The sequence below is a fragment of the Oncorhynchus tshawytscha genome, linkage group LG02 (genome assembly GCF_018296145.1).
Source record: "Oncorhynchus tshawytscha isolate Ot180627B linkage group LG02, Otsh_v2.0, whole genome shotgun sequence".
NCBI classification, from domain to species: domain Eukaryota; kingdom Metazoa; phylum Chordata; class Actinopteri; order Salmoniformes; family Salmonidae; genus Oncorhynchus; species Oncorhynchus tshawytscha.
In genome coordinates this window covers 67,685,275-67,704,496 of record NC_056430.1, presented here as the reverse complement: position 1 = coordinate 67,704,496, position 19,222 = coordinate 67,685,275, and the positions used below count along the sequence as shown (strand labels likewise).

General features: G+C 45.0%; 1 protein-coding gene across 1 annotated transcript in view; it reads left to right on the top strand.

Annotated features, from left to right (window-relative positions):
• The window catches only part of LOC112263912 (patatin-like phospholipase domain-containing protein 6), a 38,658-nt gene extending 19,862 nt beyond the window's left edge, over positions 1-18,796 (top strand). Inside the window, 12 exon segments of the mRNA XM_042303546.1 lie at positions 170-288; positions 636-792; positions 1,062-1,178; positions 1,410-1,479; positions 8,194-8,285; positions 8,287-8,311; positions 10,191-10,339; positions 10,421-10,573; positions 14,106-14,225; positions 14,497-14,593; positions 15,988-16,145; positions 16,289-18,796. Of these exon segments, the coding sequence (XP_042159480.1) occupies positions 170-288; positions 636-792; positions 1,062-1,178; positions 1,410-1,479; positions 8,194-8,285; positions 8,287-8,311; positions 10,191-10,339; positions 10,421-10,573; positions 14,106-14,225; positions 14,497-14,593; positions 15,988-16,145; positions 16,289-16,363 (1,332 nt within the window). The 3' untranslated portion in view covers positions 16,364-18,796.
• Positions 18,797-19,222: the final 426 nt, after the last annotated feature.

The following is a 19,222-nucleotide window of genomic DNA, read 5'->3' as shown; positions in this document are numbered from 1 at the left end:
AATGATCCATTGACAAGCTTGCCAACCACTTACAGCGCTTTGGTGGATAGCAACTGTCACTAACCAGGCCCAAGTCTGAATAGTTGAACAAGCTCTCGTTTCAAGTGCATTGAAGCCTATAAATTGCTCTGATTATCATCTGAATTCGACTTTGTGTGTGTTTGTGCAGAGGGAGGTGTATGAGAAGGTGTTTGAGAAGACAGCGGACAGACACAGTGATTTCTCTCGGCTGGCCCGGGTACTGACTGGGAACAGCATCGCTGTGGTGCTAGGAGGAGGAGGAGCCAGGTCAGTGGACTTGGTTTTTATAGGAACACCTCTCTTATGTAGATCAAGTAGTACATTCTTTACTCCACACTATCTACATCATCAAATGCATGTTTTCAATGACAGTCATGGGACCACAGCTCTTTGCGTGAGAAGTCCTGTCTTCTGTTGATTATTATTATCAAGATTTCTTGTAACCTTAATGTCCTTCGGTGTATCTGTAGTATCGAATTAGTCTTGTTCTTTCAGATCTTTTCAAATGAATGAAAGGAGTGGAAGAAATGCAGGCAAAGTTGGTCTCTTTAGTCCTCAAACAAAGTGTGAATTTCCTCCTCTCTGATTGGTTGTTGTCTCTGTCACTCTTGCAGAGGCTGCTCCCACGTGGGTGTGATCAAGGCCATGGAGGAGGCAGGGATTCCCATCGACATCGTGGGCGGGACGTCCATCGGGTCGTTCATCGGGGCGCTGTACGCCGAGGAGAGGAGTGCGGTGCGCACCAAGCAGAGAGCCCGCGAGTGGTCCAAGGTCTGATCCTCCCACCGCTATACCATCATGCACTTCTCTTGTTCCTGTATCTGACCGTTTGACACATTCCTTTGTCAGGTGACATGTAGCATATTAGAGGGGATCAGTTTGAGCACGGCGAGACACAGGATCACTCGTCTTGACCACATAATGAGTGGTCATGTGGTACGCGATGATTTGTGGATCTGTGATTCTGTGCGGTCCGACTGATCTCAGACACGCTCAATATGAACATTTTTGTCTCTCCCTCCTTCCCTCCCTCCCTACAGGCGATGAACTCCGTATTCAAAACCATCCTTGACCTGACCTATCCCATCACCTCAATGTTCACCGGCGCCGCCTTCAACACCAGCATCTCCAAAGTGTTCCAGGACAAGCAGGCTGAGGTGAGAGGTCACACTGTCTGTCAGTGCTACTGGAGATGTCTGTGAAGGAAACTGGGCCCACGTTCAGTAGGCAAACCTTGTGAACAGTTGCAGATAGAAATGTCTTGAATAGAGCAGCCGTTGATACCTGCTCCACATTTTGGAGAGGCATATTTGTTCTATGTAATATATATCCGTCTGAACGTTCCTTATCCCAATTCATATGGAATGTGTGGTCTATGTAACCATCAGGACCTGTGGTTGCCCTACTTCAACGTGACTACTGACATCACGGCGTCCGCCATGCGTGTGCACCAAGACGGTGAGTGACAGGCAGCTAACCGCTGGCCCCTCCCCCTCTGCTCTATCGCTGTTTAGAAATGGACGACTAGATTTTAAAAAGCTGTCTTGAAAACACTACACAGAAGTAATTGTCCTAGTTCTGCGGGATTTTGAGTAGAAATTGGATGTAGCTGTTAGGATAACTCTCATGCAGTCAAATAAACACACACGCAAGTTAGATATGTAGTTTATTTATATATATATATATATATATATATATACACCATATGTAACGCTATTTAACTCAATCCACTGACGCTGGTACGCTCGAACTACCGTGGGATTGACATGAGTGTCGATAACAGCTGGCTAATTTGGAGTATGCGTTATGAGATTAAAATCCTACATTTGGGTCATTTAGCTCTCATCCAGAGCGATTTACAGTTAGTGCCTTCACCTTAAGATCGCTCGGTGTTGTTATAGTTGGGAGTTTGAGATAAATTGTTTAGATTCTGCCTTTCAGCTGTATAATATTAATAGGGGGGGGTCATACAGTTGGTAAACTGAAAGTCCTCTTTTCCCTTCTTGTTTGTTATGTTCATCCATTGACTCACACTTAATATATGGATTGTTTATGTATGGGATGACTGACTGAGTGAGAAATGCATGACCACTAACTGTAGCTAGAATAGTCCTAGAGGCTGGGAGTATAACCCCTGCTGACCTCTTGGGGTCAAAGGCCACAACCTTTGGCTTATGGAAGGAAGCCTACCCCCAAATCCAGTGTTGGTACATGTTGCGTGCCTTTTGTTATCATCGGTTATGTCCACTAGTTTGTAAGAGCAAAGGGATTTATAAAAAGTCATGTATATTAGTTCACGTTATTTATGTACTGATTTCTGGCCACATGGGCAAATGAAGCAAATGAATCCTCCTGGATTTGGGGTGTCAAGGTTGTGGGGTCCTCCAGTTATATCTTAAATGCTTGTCTGCACTTGGCATGTTTACTAACGGTGAGAGCAAAGCTTTACGATGCTCTCTCTATTTACCTATCTCCTGCCTCCTCCCTAGTGTGATGTCACTTCCTGTTGACACAGCCTAGTACACTCCCACTGCTCATCTCTATTGCTCTATTTCTCAGGTTATTCCTCCTACCTTTCTGACATCTGTTTTATGTTTAAAACGTGTCTTTAAAACAACACCAAACAAACCATGCCACAGTGACTTCCCTAATGACTTCCCTTTGCTTATATGGGGACACTTTCACCATCTGCTGTTTCGGCTTACTATTAGCCTGGTCCCAGATCTGTTTTGCCATCTTGCCAACTCGTATGGTCATTGTTGGGTAGATGGCACAAACAGATCTGGGACCAGGCTAGTGTACTATAGGCATAGTGTAGTGTGCTAGTCGCTGATCCTTCCACCCCTGTCCGTGTCAACAAGTAGGATCCAGAACACTCTTCCCTTGCTTTACCCCTCCGCACCCTAACGCCTCTCCCTCCATCCCTCCCTCGCTTCCCGTAGTTTCTCCCAATGTGCTTTTCTGCAGCTCTGAGAAAGTGGGCAGTTTTAACACCAACCTCAGGGTTTTTCAACAGGAAGGACTTTACGAGTTGGTGGTGATGCTATTTGGTTTATGCAACACCCCATGTTCCCATAAGCCAACCAATGAACGTTAGCCTCTTTGATGTTGTGTAAATTTGGCATCATTTAGTCTTTTTATGTTACGCTTGACCTGTAGCTTAATTTCAAGATGGCGGCTTTTAGAGTACGGTCATAGCCATCAAGTTTCTAGATCCTTCTAGATCCTGCGTGGTGTGCGCTAGCTAACTCTCCCCGGCTTGGAGATGGATCTTTCTCCATCTTCATCTCTCTTTCACTGGCCTCCTCCCTCTATCACTCTCTCTGAGAATGTTGGTGCATTTTGTAGTAATCTTGTTTGTTGCCGGCTGCTATCTGACCAAGCTAATAATAATTCTAACACTCTAAACTAAACACCGAACAGGACGACCGTGGCTGTTGATAGCCTGGGAAAGAGTGGAAATACACTGTGTACAAAACATTAGGAACACCTTCTTATTGTTGCGTTGCACCCCTTTTTTTGCCTTTTTAGAACAGCCTCAATCCGTCGGGGCGTGGACTCTACAAGGTGTTAGAACCGTTCCACAGGGATGCTGGCCCATGTTGACTTCAATGCTTCCCACAGTTGTGTCAAGTTGGCTGAATGTCCTTTTTGAGTGGCGGACAATTCTTGATTCCACACGGGAAAGTGTTGAGCGTGAAACCCAGAAGCGTTGCAGTTCTTGACACGAACCGGTGCACCTGGCACCTACTACCAGACCCCGTTCAAAGGCACTTACATTTTTGTTGTCTTGCCCATTCACCCTCTGAATGGCACACGTATACAATCTGTCTCAAGGCTTGAAATTCCTTCTTTAATCCGTCTCCTCCCCTTCATCTACACTGATTTTGAAGTGGATTTAACAAGTGACATCCATAAGGGATCATAGCTGTCACCTGGTCAGTCTATGTCATGGAAAGAGCAGGTTTTCTTAATGTCTTGTGCACCCAGTGTATGCAGGTCTCCATTTTCCAATGAGGTTTCGGGAACTAATACATGGTTCCTTTGAGTTGTTTAGGAGAGTAAATGGACAACACCACTTAGCTATTAGTTTGGAATTCACTGTAATATTAATGCTGTGACGCTATTTGGTTATTTTCTATCTGTATTTTAAAAAACGAATTACAGTCCTGTCTGTACAATCTCTTTTAGTTCTAGAACTGGCCTCTGTTTTTTTTTCTTCTGTTAGTTCTAGAAACGTTGCTTTATGTTGCCTGACCATGTTCACTGAGGCTTTTATATTGTATACGTCAGATACAATTTCAGGTTGTTTACGTTTTTAGATTGTATACGTCGAGAGCTCTGGACATGTTTTGCCCCTTTTTATCTCCTACTCTTTTCTGTCCCCTTCTCTCTCGATATATACATCTGTCTTGCTCCTAGGTTTACAACATTTACAGAGACTTTCCAAAGTTCTCAGGTTTTTCAAAAATCCCAGTTGGAGGATTTCCCAGAATCAACAAATATGGGAACTTTGGGAACGTTTCTGACAATTTGGAACCCTAATCTCTCCTTTGTCTCACTCCTAGTCTCTTTCTCTGGCTCTGCCTCTCTCTCTCTCTCTGGCTCTCGCTCTCGCTCTCTCTCTCTGCCTCGCTCTCTCTCTCTGCCTCGCTCTCTCTCTCTGCCTCGCTCTCTCTCTCTGCCTCGCTCTCTCTCTCTGGCTCTGTCTCTCTCTCTGGCTCTGTCTCTCTCTCTGGCTCTGTCTCTCTCTCTGGCTCTGTCTCTCTCTCTGGCTCTGTCTCTCTCTCTGGCTCTGTCTCTCTCTCTGGCTCTGTCTCTCTCTCTGGCTCTGGCTCTCTCTCTCTCTGGCTCTGGCTCTCTCTCTCTCTGGCTCTGGCTCTCTCTCTCTCTGGCTCTGTCTCTCTCTCTCTCTGGCTCTGTCTCTCTCTCTCTCTGGCTCTGGCTCTCTCTCTCTCTGGCTCTGTCTCTCTCTCTCTCTGGCTCTGTCTCTCTCTCTCTCTGGCTCTCTCTCTCTGGCTCTCTCTCTCTCTCTCTCTCTCTCTGGCTCTGTCTCTCTCTCTGGCTCTGTCTCTCTCTCTGGCTCTGTCTCTCTCTCTGGCTCTGTCTCTCTCTCTGGCTCTGTCTCTCTCTCTGGCTCTGTCTCTCTCTCTGGCTCTGTCTCTCTCTCTCTCTGGCTCTGTCTCTCTCTCTCTGGCTCTGTCTCTCTCTCTCTGGCTCTGTCTCTCTCTCTCTGGCTCTGTCTCTCTCTCTCTGGCTCTGTCTCTCTCTCTCTGGCTCTGTCTCTCTCTCTCTGGCTCTGTCTCTCTGGCTCTGTCTCTCTGGCTCTGGCTCTGTCTCTCTGGCTCTGTCTCTCTCTCTCTCTCTCTCTCTCTCTCTCTCTCTCTCTCTCTGGCTCTGCCTCTGGCTCTGGCTCTCTCTGGCTCTCTCTCTCTCTGGCTCTGGCTCTCTCTGGCTCTCTCTCTCTCTGGCTCTGCCTCTCTCTCTCTCTCTCTCTCTCTCTCTCTCTCTCTCTGCTCTCTCTCTGGCTCTGCCTGCCTCTCTCTCTCTGGCTCTGCCTCTCTCTCTCTGGCTCTGCCTCTCTCTCTCTCTCTCTCTGGCTCTGCCTCTCTCTCTCTCTCTCTCTGGCTCTGCCTCTCTCTCTCTCTCTCTCTCTGGCTCTGCCTCTCTCTCTCTCTCTCTCTCTGGCTCTCTCTCTCTCTCTCTCTCTGGCTCTGCCTCTCTCTCTCTCTCTGGCTCTGCCTCTCTCTCTCTCTCTGGCTCTGTCTCTCTCTCTCTCTCTGTCTGTCTGTCTCTCTCTCTCTCTCTGTCTGTCTGTCTGTCTCTGCCTCTCTCTCCCTGTCCATGTTTGATGTCTCCTCTCCATCTTCCATTCTGACAGGCTCGCTGTGGCGCTATGTTAGAGCGAGTGCCTCCTACACCCCCTATTTACCTCCCCTCTGCGACCCCAAGGATGGCCACCTGCTTGTGGATGGTTGCTATGTTAACAATGTCCCAGGTCAGAGTTCATAGTTAAAACCCCGACCCCCGTCTCACCCCTTAACCCCAAATGGAGTTGTAGAAGTTGCTCCTGGCCACTGATACAGGGTCATATTATTTTCACCCACCTGATGGTTAATGTTAGGATTGGGGTTATGTCATCTGATCCCAGATCTGGGGTTAGGGGCAACTTCTACCGTAAGCTCTTTTGAAACGACCGACAATCGACCACTCCCTCCCCCTCCCTCTTTCCCACGTTCCGTCTCACCTTAACCCCACCTGACCAGTCGGACATTGGGAACCCATGGTTTGGAAGGAAAGTTAGGCTAATACAGTGTATATTTCGGTATGTGAGTGGAGGGGATGCAATATTTCGCTCCCCTACACCCAGAACCACCCATTCTTAACACCAATACTTCTCTATTCAATTTGGCTTCAATGGTTCACACTCCTACACAAGTCAGTTCTGAATTGGCTTTGTCCCGCCCCCCAGTGTCAGTAAGCCCCTCTCCATGCCTCCAGATTGGCAGTGAGGCTTTGCTCATGCAGGTACATATCCATGGGTCAGACAGAGGTGCATGATGGTCCTGCTTTTGGTGCCCCTCCCTGTTTTTGGTTCTCCATGCTCCTCCACTTCATCTCCCAAGTTCTCCTGCACTTGGCTGGTATACTACACACCAAGTGTACACTTACTCGTCTGCTTCTTCCTGAGCATGTTACACAGGCTTTTCCCTGAGGCCTTTCCACGCTGCTTGTCGTTTCCCACGTTCTAAAGCTTGGGCCTCAGTCACTCGTTTGTCAGTGTAGGTCCATAGGTTATAGCTTTTTTTGCGTATCGACCTAGCTATAGGAGCACAACATGTAGCGTTCTCTTCAGGGTTTTGAAGCTGATCCTATGGTGTCGGGAAATAAAGGTTTTGTGTTGAGGTCAGAGAAGGTCACTATATAGGCTATTTCATGTTTGTTTTTTAATTGTGGGTCTGTAGTAGTTTTTTTTTTCTCTGTCCATTTGTCTGCCCGTTCGTCCATCGCTTGATCCCATGTCGTCATACCGAGCAGCGCTTATAAATGGCTTATGTCAACCATTTGTACCCCCCTCCCCCCTCCCCCAGCAGCTACACCTCCCCCTGTCCATGTATGTGCATGTGTCTGTGTACTGTACGCATCTATATATTTACTCTTTACATATATATTGATGACAGTGTTGCTGATGCTACCCGTTTCCCTTTAGCTATTTCTAGCGAGATGCCAAAAGTGTTCTGGATCCTACCAATGCCCATAGACGAACATACAGTTCCATCACTCTTGTCAGTGAAAGGCTTGATTGAAGCCTCAAATTAAAAGTGGGCTGAAAATGGTGACTGTGCATTTTGTTAGTACTTCTAAGTCCAGAACAGTTCAGTTCAATGATTCCACACTGAAATTATTCAGTCTCCTATGTCCCCTTCAAACTCCACCCACACACACAGCAGCATCCTTCTCTTCCTCTGGTGCTCCTTCTCCTTCCAATCCATGCAGTGCCCAGCCTCCCCCTGCCCTCTCCTGGTCCGGAGTGGTATTACAGGACCACAGCTCTGGGCAGGGCTGGCTGGTTGCCCCTAACATGTTCACTAGTGTCTGAGAGATCTCCAAATGCTGTGACCAGACTACCAACCCCCTGTGCTCCTTGTCTAGTTGAGGAGTCAGGGAACTGAAGGTGAAGTTTAAAAGGTTCCTCATACCTGTATTTTTGGTGATTTTTTTGTTGTTGTATGTTTTCACCAAGTGCTGTAAAACAGACACTTTTTTTGTAAATGGTTATAAAAGAAAAAGCTTCACTTTGGCTCGATAACCTTTCACAAGGGTTAACTCGCAGGGAGCATACGGTTGTGGTTGGGGACAGAGTCTGGAGATCGAACCAACCCTTGATACTCTGTGGCTGCACCCTTACCCCCTGTACCCTGTGCCTAGACCTGACACACACAGGTCTCTGTGCATGGTAAGGTAGTTCAGGGGATGCAGAAGCCATTTGAGAGGTTGGGCAGCACCACATTCACATCCCGTGGCTAACCCTTGGATGGTTATCCACCTCTGGGTTAACCAATTGGGATGGCACCCTTTGGTTTGGGGCTGTGGTCTGCTGCCAAAACGCATGACCAACCTGAAGTTACGCCAACATTATTGAGATGTTATCCCCCCGGGTGTGGCTCACAGGGTCACTGTGGCGCTATGTGAGGGCGAGCATGACCCTCTCAGGGTACCTGCCGCCCCTCTGCGACCCCAAAGATGGCAACTTGCTTATGGACGGGGGGCTACATCAACAACCTGCCAGGCAAGTAGATGATGAGGAGGGGAATAGGAAAGAGGGAGGAGGGAGGGGGTAGTAGGACATTTTCAGAGTTATTTTAGTTGAGGGGGGTTGAGAGATCGTCCATGGGTAAGTAGGGGCTGTCATTGACGAAGGTGGAGATGACAGTTTGACAGGATTCAGTTGCATTTTCTACCATCTGAGCAGTGGGAATGAGCGTTCAAATCATTTCCATTGTCGAAATGTTCAATTTAATTTGCCAACAATTTGCTCAAAATATAGCCATGGAGGCAATTGACTGAGAGGGAAAACAAATATGTAAATGATCCCCGTAGTGTATTTGAAATTGGTCCGTAACATGCTTTCAGATGGGAGTCAGATGGGAGTCAGATGGGAGTAAATACAACACAGAGCGTCAAGTGTGTTAGTGATGGTGGACACTGGCGGTACAAAGTATCCCATTGTCCAGTATCCACAAGCTTTTTAAATCCGCACTAAATCAACAGAGTTTCAGAATGCTATGTGTCTGTCAGTCAGGCTTCCTGGTGTCTTACTGGCTGAGAACATCTAAAGGTATGGGACATACCGTGTTCCTCAGATTATTTGGGTGTTGATAGAGTTGTGAGCTTTAAAACGATATACAGTTAGCTTTCTCAATTCCATAAAACTAATCAGTGACTTACAAGACACCAGTCAGCTCTGACGGTACATTCCCTTCCAGTATGAAGACGACACGCAGTATCAGGCCCCTCAACAAACTGGTATTCATTAGGCTGTTACCAACCTGGGAGTAATTCCAAATGGATGTATGGATTGCCTGTTGCATTCCTACTGGAAAAAAAGACAACTTGAAAATTTTTTTTTTTCTGCATACTACTCAAATGTCTATCTCTTCTACTCTGATCTCCTCTGGAAGTTGTCATTGTAGCGTGCAGGAAAAAACTGTGACTCACAAAACCATGTTTCACAAACCTGATGAAGTTGAACATCATCCTTCTCTATTTTGGGTGATTTAGGTTCATTTAGATGTGGAATCTCCTTGCGGTTTATGCAACATGGTCGGGTGGCTTCGAGGTTTACGATACGTGTGATTATTTGATGTTTTGGGTGGACACACCCACAGAGTTGGACCCAGTGTCTATCGGGATAAAGCAATGACTAGTCTCACATTCTAATGGGCAGAGGAGGCGCAATGCCATAGCCACCCTCTAGTGTTCACAGTGGGTTTAGATAGCTAGTACCCATAGAACTAACGCTAATGATATACATTTAGGCTTGGTTCATTTTTACATTTGTCATTTAATAATTAACAGACGCAACTTACAGGAGAAATTAGGTGCCTTGCTCAAGGGCACATCGACTGATTTAAAAAAAATAAAAAATAAAAAAAATAAAAATGTTTTTGTCCCTGGCTTCGGTGATTCGAACCAGCAACCTTTGTTACTGGACCAACACTCTAAACCGCTAGGCTAAATACATTGGGTCAACACTGTGGAGTGGACTGGTGAGACCTGCACCCTTCACAGGGTACTTGGTCTCAAACCCTCTCTGGGACTCGCACCATAAACACACACCAAGGCTGCATTATCAACCATGCAGGAGCGAACAAAACGTGGAGATAAGAATTCACCCAAACATTGGGACCATCAAAACATGAGTAGATGCACTGTATAAAACTGGAAATGAAATGACGTTTTGATGTGATTATCCAGTGAGTGATAATCCAGCCAATTGGGATGTCTGTTTCTGGTGGAGTGAGTTTGAATATGGTAATAAAGTATATGAAGGACAAGGTTCCTATTAGGAATTAACCCCAGACTGGGTTTTCCTTATCGTCCCTGCTGCCGGCTCGTGTACGTGTGTGTGTGTGTGTGTGTGTGTGTCACAACGTGACGTCCCACAGCGGACATCGCGAGGAACATGGGCGCCAAGACTGTCATCGCCATCGACGTAGGTAGCCAGGACGAGACGGACCTCTGTAACTATGGCGACAGCCTGTCGGGCTGGTGGTTGCTGTGGAAACGAATCAACCCCTGGGCAGAGAAAGTGAAGGTATGATGATCAACGCAGATGGGCCCCACACACCGACACGCGCGCACACACTCCTACACACTATCGTCTATACCCACCCAGGTTCCAGACATGGCAGAGATCCAGTCCAGGCTGGCCTATGTGTCGTGTGTACGTCAGCTGGAAGTGGTTAAGAAGAGTGCCTACTGTGAGTACATCAGACCACCCATCGACCGCTTCAAGACAATGGACTTCGGCAAGTTTGACGAGATCTACGTGAGTTCCACAATTCCTTCTCAACACCTCGGTCTCGTCTCCTTATGCAGGCTCTGGGATATGTTCAAAGTGTATTTACATTCATGATCACTTCTTTGTTACAGTTGAAGTCGGATGTTTATGTACACTTATGTTGGAGTCGTTAACTTGTTTTTCAACCACTCCACAAACTTCTTGTTAACAAACTATAGTTTTGGCAAGTCGGTTAGGACATCTACTTTGTGCATGACACACCATTTTTTCCAACAATTGTTTACAGACAGATTATTTCACTTATAATTCACTGTATCACAATTCCAGTGCACAGAAGTTTACATACAAAGTTGACTGTGCCTTTTAAACAGCTTGGAAAATTCCAGAAAATGTCATGGCTTTAGAAGCTTCTGATAGACTCAAATGATGTCAATTAGCCTATTGGAGGTGTACCTGAATTTCAAGGCCTTCCTTCAAACTCTGTGCCTCTTTGCTTGACATTGTGGGAAAATCAAAAGAAATCAGCTAAGACCCCAGAAAACAAATTGTAGACCTCCACAAGTCTGGTTCATCCTTGGGATCAATTTCCAAATACATGAAGGTACCACGGTCATCTGCACAAACAGTAATACGCAAGTATAAATACCATGGGACCACGCAGCCGTCATACCGCTCAGGAAGATGCATTCTGTCTCCTAGAGATGAATGTACTTTGGTGCGAAAAGTGCAAATCAATCCCAGAACAACAGCAAAGGACCTTCTGACGATTCTGTAGGAAACCGGTACAAAAGTATCTATATCCACAGTAAAACGAATCCTTTATCAACATAACCTGAAAGGCCACTCAGCAAGGAAGAAGCCACTGCTCCAAAACCACCATAAAAAAAGCCAGACTACGGTTTGCAGCTGCACATGGGGACAAAGATCTTACTTTTTGGAGAAATGTCCTCTGGTCTGATGAAAGATAAATATATCTGTTTGGCCATAATGACCATCATTATGTTTGGAGGGAAAAGGGGGAGGCTTACAAGCCGAAGAACACCATCCCAACCGTGGAGCACGGGGGTGGCAGCATCATGTTGTGGGGGTGCTTTGCTGCAGGGGGACTGGTGCACTTTACAAAATAGATGTTATCATGAGGGAGGAAAATTATGTGGATATATTGAAGCAACATCTCAAGACATCAGTCAGGAAGTTGAAGCTTGGTCACAAATGTGTCTTCCATATGGACAATGACCCCAAGCATACAGTGCCTTGCGAAAGTATTCGGCCCCCTTGAACTTTGCGACCTTTTTCCACATTTCAGGCTTCAAACATAAAGATATAAAACTGTATTTTTTTGTGAAGAATCAACAACAAGTGGGACACAATCATGAAGTGGAACGACATTTATTGGATATTTCAAACTTTTTTAACAAATCAAAAACTGAAAAATTGGGCGTGCAAAATTATTCAGCCCCCTTAAGTTAATACTTTGTAGCGCCACCTTTTGCTGCGATTACAGCTGTAAGTCGCTTGGGGTATGTCTATCAGTTTTGCACATCGAGAGACTGACATTTTTCCCATTCCTCCTTGCAAAACAGCTCGAGCTCAGTGAGGTTGGATGGAGAGCATTTGTGAACAGCAGTTTTCTGTTCTTTCCACAGATTCTCGATTGGATTCAGGTCTGGACTTTGACTTGACCATTCTAACACCTGGATATGTTTATTTTTGAACCATTCCATTGTAGATTTTGCTTTATGTTTTGGATCATTGTCTTGTTGGAAGACAAATCTCCGTCCCAGTCTCAGGTCTTTTGCAGACTCCATCAGGTTTTCTTCCAGAATGGTCCTGTATTTGGCTCCATCCATCTTTCCATCAATTTTAACCATCTTCCCTGTCCCTGCTGAAGAAAAGCAGGCCCAAACCATGATGCTGCCACCACCATGTTTGACAGTAGGGATGGTGTGTTCAGGGTCATGAGCTGTGTTGCTTTTACACCAAACATAACATTTTGCATTGTTGCCAAAAAGTTCAATTTTGGTTTCATCTGACCAGAGCACCGTCTTCCACATGTTTGGTGTGTCTCCCAGGTGGCTTGTGGCAAACTTTAAACAACACTTTTTATGGATATCTTTAAGAAATGGCTTTCTTCTTGCCACTCTTCCATAAAGGCCAGATTTGTGCAATTAACGACTGATTGTTGTCCTATGGACAGAGTCTCCCACCTCAGCTGTAGATCTCTGCAGTTCATCCAGAGTGATCATGGGCCTCTTGGCTGCATCTCTGATCAGTCTTCTCCTTGTATGAGCTGAAAGTTTAGAGGGACGGCCAGGTCTTGGTAGATTTGCAGTGGTCTGATACTCCTTCCATTTCAATATTATCGCTTGCACAGTGCTCCTTGGGATGTTTAAAGCTTGGGAAATCTTTTTGTATCCAAATCCGGCTTTAAACTTCTTCACAACAGTATCTCGGACCTGCCTGGTGTGTTCCTTGTTCTTCATGATGCTCTCTGCGCTTTTAACGGACCTCTGAGACTATCACAGTGCAGGTGCATTTATACGGAGACTTGATTACACACAGGTGGATTGTATTTATCATCATTAGTCATTTAGGTCAACATTGGATCATTCAGAGATCCTCACTGAACTTCTGGAGAGAGTTTGCTGCACTGAAAGTAAAGGGGCTGAATAATTTTGCACGCCCAATTTTTCAGTTTTTGATTTGTTAAAAAAGTTTGAAATATCCAATAAATGTCATTCCACTTCATGATTGTGTCCCACTTGTTGTTGATTCTTCACAAAACAATACAGTTTTATATCTTTATGTTTGAAGCCTGAAATGTGGCAAAAGGTTGCAAAGTTCAAGGGGGCCGAATACTTTCGCAAGGCACTGTACTTCCAAAGTTGTGGCAAAATGGCTTAAGGACAACAAAGTCAAGGTATTGGAGTGGCCATGACAAAGCCCTGACCTCAATCCTATAGAAAATGTGTTGGCAGAACTGAAAAAGTGTGAGTGAGCAAGGAGGCCAACAAACTTGACTCGATTAAACCAGCTCTGTCAGGAGAAATGGGCCAAAATTCACCCAACTTATTGTGGGAAGCTTGTGGAAGGCTACCCGGGAACGTTTGACCCAAATTAAACAATTTAAAGGCAATGCTACCAACTACTAATTGAGTGTATGTAAACTTCTGACCCACTGGGAATGTGATTTAAAGAAATAAAAGCTGAAATAAATCACTCTCTACTATTATTCTAACATTTCACATTCTTAAAATAAAGTGGTGATCCTAACTGACTTAAGACAAAATTTTTACTAGGATTAAATGTCAGGAAATGTGAAGTTTAGTTTAAATGTATTTGGCTAAGGTGTATGTAAACTTCCGACTTCAACTGTATGTAATTTTAGATAACCACTGACATTAAGTTTTGGTAAAATACGGTCTCCTGTTCATAGCTAACAAATCACACGGTAAAAGACCATCTTCGAAGCTTGGTGTCCACCAGACTCTATTGCTGCGGTAGCTTGTTACTGTAAAACATGGTCTGTTACCCCAGGCTAACCTGTCCTCTCTGTCAGGATGTGGGCTACCAGCACGGCAAGCTGCTCTTCACCGGATGGGCCCGTGGTGACATCATTGACAACATGCTCAAGGACCACCGCTCGGCAGACTACAGCGACAGCAAGACCAAGACGGACGTGAGTCTTACACACACACACACACACACACATGCATCACCAATCTTACATTCACCCTCTCACAGCTGCTCCACTTTATATTAGCACAGTTACATTTCTATAATGTTATTATAACAGTCTTTACATTATGGCCTTCTCCTAACAACATTTACCTAACGTTATTATAACATTCCCATGACATTCTCTTGTTTTAAGCTGTGTTCTTTATTACATTTTTACACAAATTCTAACATTCTCGTACCATAATGACATTGTCTTGTTTGTATTCCAGTCCTATACGTGTCCAGGGTCAGACTTCACTGACCTGGCTGAGATAGTGTCCAGGATTGAGCCGGTCCAGACCTACGTCGATCCTGACGCTGCTGAGGGTAAGAGGCTATTATAAAGTGGAACATGTACCGAAGTCTGGCAGCAGTAACCTTGTTGACATGGCGATAAGGGTTTGAGCCTTTCCCCTTCCTCTCCGTTTCCCTCTTTACCCTCTCCGTTTCCCTCTTTACCCTCTCCGTTTCCCTCTTTACCCTCTCCGTTTCCCTCTTTACCCTCTCCGTTTCCCTCTTTACCCTCTCCGTTTCCCTCTTTACCCTCTCCGTTTCCCTCTTTACCCTCTCCGTTTCCCTCTTTACCCTCTCCGTTTCCCTCTACCCTCTCCGTTTCCCTCTTTACCCTCTCCGTTTCCCTCTTTACCCTCTCCGTTTCCCTCTTTACCCTCTCCGTTTCCCTCTTTACCCTCTCCGTTTCCCTCTTTACCCTCTGTTTCCCTCTTTACCCTCTGTTTCCCTCTTTACCTCTGTTCCGTTTCCCTCTTTACCTCTCCGTTTCCCTCTTTAACCGTTTCCCTCTTTTACCGTTTCCTCTTTACCCTCTCCGTTTCCCTCTTTAACCGTTTCCCTCTTTACCGTTTCCTCTTTACCCGTTTCTTTCCGTTTCCCTCTAACCGTTTCCCTCTTTACTCTGTTTCCCTCTTTTACCCTCTGTTTCCCTCTTTTACCGTTTCCCTCTTTACCCTCTCCGTTTCCCTCCTCTTTACCCTCTCCGTTTCCCTCTAACCGTTTCCCTCTTTACCCTCTCCATTTCCCTCTTTACCGTTTCCCTCTTTACCGTTTCCGTTTCCCTCTTTACCCTCTCCGTTTCCCTCGTTACCCTCTCCGTTTCCCTCGTTACCCTCTCCGTTTCCCTCGTTACCCTCTCCGTTTCCCTCTTTTACCGTGTCCTAACTCTTCCAAGTGTCCTGCAATAAAATAATAATCAGATCTCCAGAGTAGGATTGCTGACCTAGAATCAGGTTTGCCTTTTAGATAATAATGAATAAGATTTCTATGGAAAGATCCTAGGTCAGCACTCCTACTCTGAGACTGAATACGGGCTCTGGTCACCTTTTTTAAAAAAATATATTGAATGTATCTTTACTTAAATTGTAGCTCCTTTACGATAGGAATATACCTGGAGAGAGACACTATATATATACCTAGGTGTGGACACCTCTTCAAATTAGAGGATTCGGCTATTTCAAACAGTCAAACATTGGCAGTAGAATGTCCTTACTGAAGAGCTCAGTGACTTTTAATGTGGCACCGTCATAGGATGCCACCTTTCCAACAAGTCACATCATATTAATACCTGTGATTTTTGAATGAGATGTTTGACAAACATACTTTCGGTCATGTAGTGCATCACATGGCAATCTTCAGTCTTGTTGCTAGAGCTACGGTAGGGCTGGTCTCTTACATATAGCGCAGTACTGTGTCTGTGTGTCCCCCAGCGGGGGACGAGTCGGACTGCCTGACGGAATATGAGGAGGACGGGATGAACACGGTGAGAGAAGAGGAGGAGGAGGAAGAAGAGGAGGAGGAAGAGGGGGAACAGGAACTCGATGACCTCTCCCCGGGAGAGTGGGGTCAGAACGGAGTCTTCCAGGCGGTACGTGTAACACACAGACCCCATATCAACATCATAGACTCACACACCCTGCTGTTAGTAGTGTAACACACAGACCCCATATCAACATCATAGACTCACACACCCTGCTGTTAGTAGTGACTGTCTGTGTGTTGTTCCTCTAGGATGAGAAGTCAGTCCGCCAGAGGAGGAAAACAGAAGGTGAAGCCAACACCTACTCCGAGCTCTCCGACTGCTGACAGGAGGAGAGGAAAAATGAGAAAGAGACAGACTTTGGGTCCAAGAACTATGAGGAAGGAAGGAGGGAAAGGCAGGGAGGAAAAGAGATATGAGTCAGGCTCTGTGTCCAAAAACTAAGGTGGAAGATGAAAGTTGGATGTCGGGCAATTTCTGCAGCTACTGTAGCTCAACAAATACTTATTTATCCCAACTCTAATCTACCACACCTGATTCTAATCATTAGCTGGTTTATCAAATAAATCAGGTTAGTTACATCAAGGGTTGGAGTGAAAACCTACATGAGCGCTCTCTAGGAACAGTGTTGGAGATCCCCACTCTAACCCCTGACACTTAACCCGTAAGCCATTGGACCACTGGTGTCCAGTGTGACTTGAACCATGACTGGACACTCTCCAATCTGAAGATGGACTCAACTGGGACCCCTCCACTCTCTCCCTCCTGCCAAAGCTGAAATACTTTTATTGGGGTGACTAAAGTGTGTCCCTCATACCACAGGGAACACATTAGTACTTGGTTGAAGTTAAAAACCTAGTCTCTTGAAGCTTTTAGCTCCAATGCTTTGGCCCTATTCAGACTCTGTCTGCATGTCCTGTCTGTCCATAATCAGGAGAGGTTCTTATTGATTGTTCTCTGTTAAGACACAGATGGGTATTACGTGGATGGAAGTTGGAAAGGTGTGTGTGTGTCATTACAATATATTTGCTAGTAGTAGTATTGATGTTGAATGGAGAGGGAGAGAGAGAGATATGTAAAAGGCTGATAATGAAAGAGGTGCAAAACTGCTGACGCGCACAAACAGTAGAAAGGCGGATGTATACTGAACAAAAATATAAACACAACATACAACAATTTAAAAAGTTTTACTGAGTTCATATAAGGAAATCTGTCAATTGCAATTCATTAGGCCCTAGTCTATGGATTTCACATGACTGGGCAGGGGAGCAGCCATAGGTCCACCCACTGGGGGGCCAGGACCAGCCAATCAGAATGTGTTTTTCCCCACAAAAGGGCTTTATTACAGACAGAAATACTCCTCAGTTTCACCAGCTGTCAGGGTGTCTGGTCTCAGACAGTCCCGCAGGTGGAGAAGCTGGATGTGCAGGTCCTTGACTGGTGTGGTCTGCGGTTGTGAGGCCGTTTGGACGTACTGCCAAATTCTCAAAAACAACATTGGAGGTGTCTTATTGTAGAAAAATTTACTTTTTAAATTCTCTGGCAACAGCTCTAGAGGACAATCTTGCAGTCTGCATGCCAATTGCACACCCTCAAAACGTGAGACATTTGTGGCATTGTGTTATGTAATAAAACTACACATTTTAGTGGCCTTTTATTGTCCCCGGCACAAGGTGCACCTGTGTAATGATCATACTTTTTAATCAGCTTCTTGATATGCCACACCTGTCAGGTGGATGGATTATCTTGGCAAAGGAGAAATGCTCACTAACAGATTTAAACCAATTTTTGCACAAAATTTGAGAGAAGCTTTTTGTGTGCATATTAAACATTTCTGGGATCTTTTATTTCAGCTCATGAAACACTTTACATGTTGCATTTTATATTTTTGTTCAGTGTATATTATTGGAAGTTGAAGTAGGGAGATGAAACTGTGTAGAGGAGAGGTGCGTGTGTCATTGGTTTCCACCATGCTTGCTACCACTGTATTCTGCTTGTTCCACGCAGAGGATAACAATGCCTTTTTAACCTGAATTTAACCCTTTAAAAACGATGGAGGGGAGACTTTGCCAATGGACCCTTTTAGTATAGAAACCACCCTCCTCTCCCTACTTACCTAATGCTTGCATGGGGTCCTGTGTACTCCCTAACCAACAAGTGTCAAACTCATTCCACGGAGGGCCAAGTGTCTGGGTGGTTTTCGCTCCTTCCTTTTACTTGATGAATTAAGGTCGCTAATTAGTAAAGAACTCCCTTCACCTGGTTGTCTAGGGCTTAATTGAAAGGAAAAACCAAAAACCCACATCTACTAGGCCCTCCATGGAATGAGTTTGACACCCCTGCCCTAACCTCTCAAATGGTCACAGAGTAACTTAGTCTAATCTTAGTAATAACTATATATACACACTATACCTACTTTACACCTGTTAATACTCATATGTATATAATAAATACTTTCTATGTCAATGTTTTTCTGCTGCGAAACTAGGACTCTTTTCACCTGAGAGATGTCCTTCCTAAATCCATTCAAACGTGCACAGAATTTTTTTTGTTGCCAATTTTAGTTTTTATTTATTTTGTTTTAACCACTGGCTTTTTTTTAAAATAGCCCTTTTTTTTACACTGAACAAAAAGGAAAAAAATCCTAATGGAGAATTCTAATTACAGACGTGAATAATGAACTATACTGTCCTTTCTTAGTAGATTGTGTTTCGCTATTTTGCACTGATGAATAAAAAATAATATTCCTTGGTTGGAAAGGAGGTTGTTTTATTTGCATCTTCCTTAAGATGCCCTATGGAGACAGGATGGTATGGGATGTCATTTCAATTTAAAGAAATGTTCAAATGCATACTGAATAATACATCTAAATTGTAATGCAAACATTGTTTTTATTTTATAACAGGTAGAGGAGAGGATTTCTCTCCAGTAACTTTGCTTTTACTGTACCTGTAGTTTCTGAAGTTGTCCACAGGAGGGAGCCCTGTTCATTCAACGTGATGAGAACCACCCCCAACACTGCTCTACTGAATCACCATAGTTTGCCAGCATCACACCTCCCTCTCTCTACACAGCAGAGGTGGATGTGCAGAAACACGTCCAGAAGTGGCTCATCCTTGCACCCTCTCGCTCCACCCCAGCCTCAGCTCCACATCTCTGGGTGCTGCGTCTGCAGTTCCCCCTCA